Raw genomic sequence first — 2,232 nt, forward strand, 5'->3', positions numbered from 1 at the left:
GTAATAAACAGAACAGATAGTGTGATGCAATGAATCGGTGCAGAGAGTGTACAAATTGGACTTACGTAAGGACCAAGTATAGGCTCTGGCGATACTCACTGAAGAAATAGCCAAAAACAAATCAACCTGAGAATTTTTATTTTAAAGGGAAGTATGATAAGTAAATATAACTGAAACAGGTGCATCATTATCCAAGAACAAAATAACTATTTATTATTGCACAGCCTGCCCTCACCTTTCCTGACTAACCAACTTGTATTTCAATAAGGTGAACTTACTCATAACAGCCTTGCTCATGTGATGTGATAACTTTAGAATGAGCTGTCTGGAGTGCATCAACTGGATGCTTTGGAGATGACTGAGGAATCTCTTGAATGCCTGATAGTTGACTCGGAGACGAGAGACTGAAAAAGAAAAACAGCACCATTGTAATCAAACATCAAGCACAAACACATTCTATTTTACAATATGAAATGCAAAATATTAAAAAAGATCCTTGCCGTTTGTTTGGGCTGACCTTATTTGTTGAATGTTCAAAGTTTTAAAACTGACTCGTTTCAATTGAAAGGATGGGCTTGTAAATATGAAGACTAGACAACTGTCTCTGATCATGGACTAACATTTTTTACCTTCTGTTGCTGTGGACACTAGAAATGGAGGGAAAACGCTGATGATGGCCTAGAGTTGCTGGAGTGGATGCATGTCGGCCTGTAGTAGGCAGTGATGTCGTCTCATACCTATATAGACATAATCCCAAAATGACAATTGTTGCTATTGTTCATACCTGGTTTTGTCAAGAAAAACAGCATTTATAACATTAATTTCTTCACATTCATGTGTCGTTATGTTTGTTTTCAATGTGTTTTTTTTTCAACAATCAAACTGAATATAAAATTGAAGGTCGATATTTTTGTAGGCCTATGTCAACACTAATGTTTGAAAACGTGCGTAGACATGATGGAGTGTCAACAGCAACAGCCAGCGACTGTCATTTCCAATTTGTAAAATTGTCATATTATTAGCACACACTGAATAAGAAAATTTTCATTTTGCAAGTATGTTGTAAACAATTACTTTGACGGTTAGCATGTTTTGGCCATGGGAGACCTGTTTTAGGCTGTGTTTAAATGTAGATTAGAAAAGGCGAGAATTAATTAATTATTGGAAAGATCGACATCTATAAATAATTACATGAACGTTAGTCTAACAGTATCACTAACACAGCGCCAGCTAGTCGTCGTGAACATCGGACTTGTACAAAGAGTATATTGACGTCTTTACTATGTTTATTGACTACCTCGTTGATTGAAATAAACCTAGGCCTATCCAAAATTATATGAGACAAACCTGTCCATTAAAATTCTGGCAAAGAATGCATCATTCATGGTGTCATCACGGTCACCGGTGAGTCTATCCCTCATCATCGTCCATCGTTTTACGTTGGCTTGACCAATGACTTTTGTCAAGCGAGCATCCCGTTGTCGTCGAGAAGAAGTGACCCTTCTTCTAGCAGCCTTTGCGATGGATGTTGAGCGTTTTTCAGTAGAAGACTTTTTAGGACGGCCTAGGCCACCGACGGGGTTTTGTTGTTTTGGGGGAGTAGTTGACATCGTGGTATTCAAGCAAGACCGTGTCGTTCACCGAGACTGCCGAGCTACGTAACGTGGAACAAACAGCTAGGTGTACAGACTAAAGCTAATGATAATGAAACGTAATCGATAGACAGGTTCCCTTCTATCATGCATGCTCGTAAGCTAGGCCGTCTAAAAAGTCTTCCAGCCCCGCGAGCCACGGCACTGACCGTGGGATAATGCGTCGGTGTATGAGTCTCGTGAGCCCCCACGCTCTTGCACGCCGGATCACGCTTCCATTGACCGGACTCTATGGATTAAGTTTTTAAGCACGATTTTTCATAATTATGTATAATTTGTATCCATAATATGAATACATGCTCTCTTTTGTCAAATACTCATGAAATTTTTTTTTTAAATCACAGTTGAATTTGATGCAGTAATTAACTTTAATACGGCTGGAAGTAAGACCACCTCCAAAGATCACGTGATTTATCCGAACCGAAAAATCGGTTCGGAAAAATCACGTGACCGTACTTTTTTGAAAAATGCTCAAAACGGCTAAATTTGATGATTTTTTTTTAAAAAGGACTGTTCTTCTTCATTCCTGCAAGACCGTTGAAGTCATATCTTAGTCTATTTTGTAGCCCAAATAGCCCAA

General features: G+C 38.7%; 1 protein-coding gene across 1 annotated transcript; it reads right to left on the reverse strand.

Moving 5' to 3' along the window:
- Positions 1–464: 464 nt before the first annotated feature.
- On the reverse strand, positions 465–1,668 carry LOC117302136. The gene is made up of 2 exons (XM_033785941.1): positions 1,348–1,668; positions 465–737 (listed from the first exon to the last, which is right to left on the reverse strand). The coding sequence occupies exons 1-2, from the start codon at positions 1,608–1,610 to the stop codon at positions 626–628; spliced, it is 375 nt and encodes a 124-aa protein (XP_033641832.1). The 5' UTR covers positions 1,611–1,668; the 3' UTR covers positions 465–625.
- Between the last annotated feature and the right edge of the window lie 564 nt (positions 1,669–2,232).

The sequence above is a fragment of the Asterias rubens genome, chromosome 18, assembly GCF_902459465.1.
Source record: "Asterias rubens chromosome 18, eAstRub1.3, whole genome shotgun sequence".
In the NCBI taxonomy this organism is placed as follows: Eukaryota; Metazoa; Echinodermata; class Asteroidea; order Forcipulatida; family Asteriidae; genus Asterias; species Asterias rubens.

Coding starts and splice junctions, on each gene's coding strand:
- LOC117302136 (XM_033785941.1), bottom strand. CDS start 1,610: ATGTCAACTACTCCCCCAAAACAACAAAACCCCGTCGGTGGCCTAGGC. Junction 738..1,347: donor GCCAGAATTTTAATGGACAG/GTTTGTCTCATA, acceptor ATGTCTATATAG/GTATGAGACGACATCACTGC.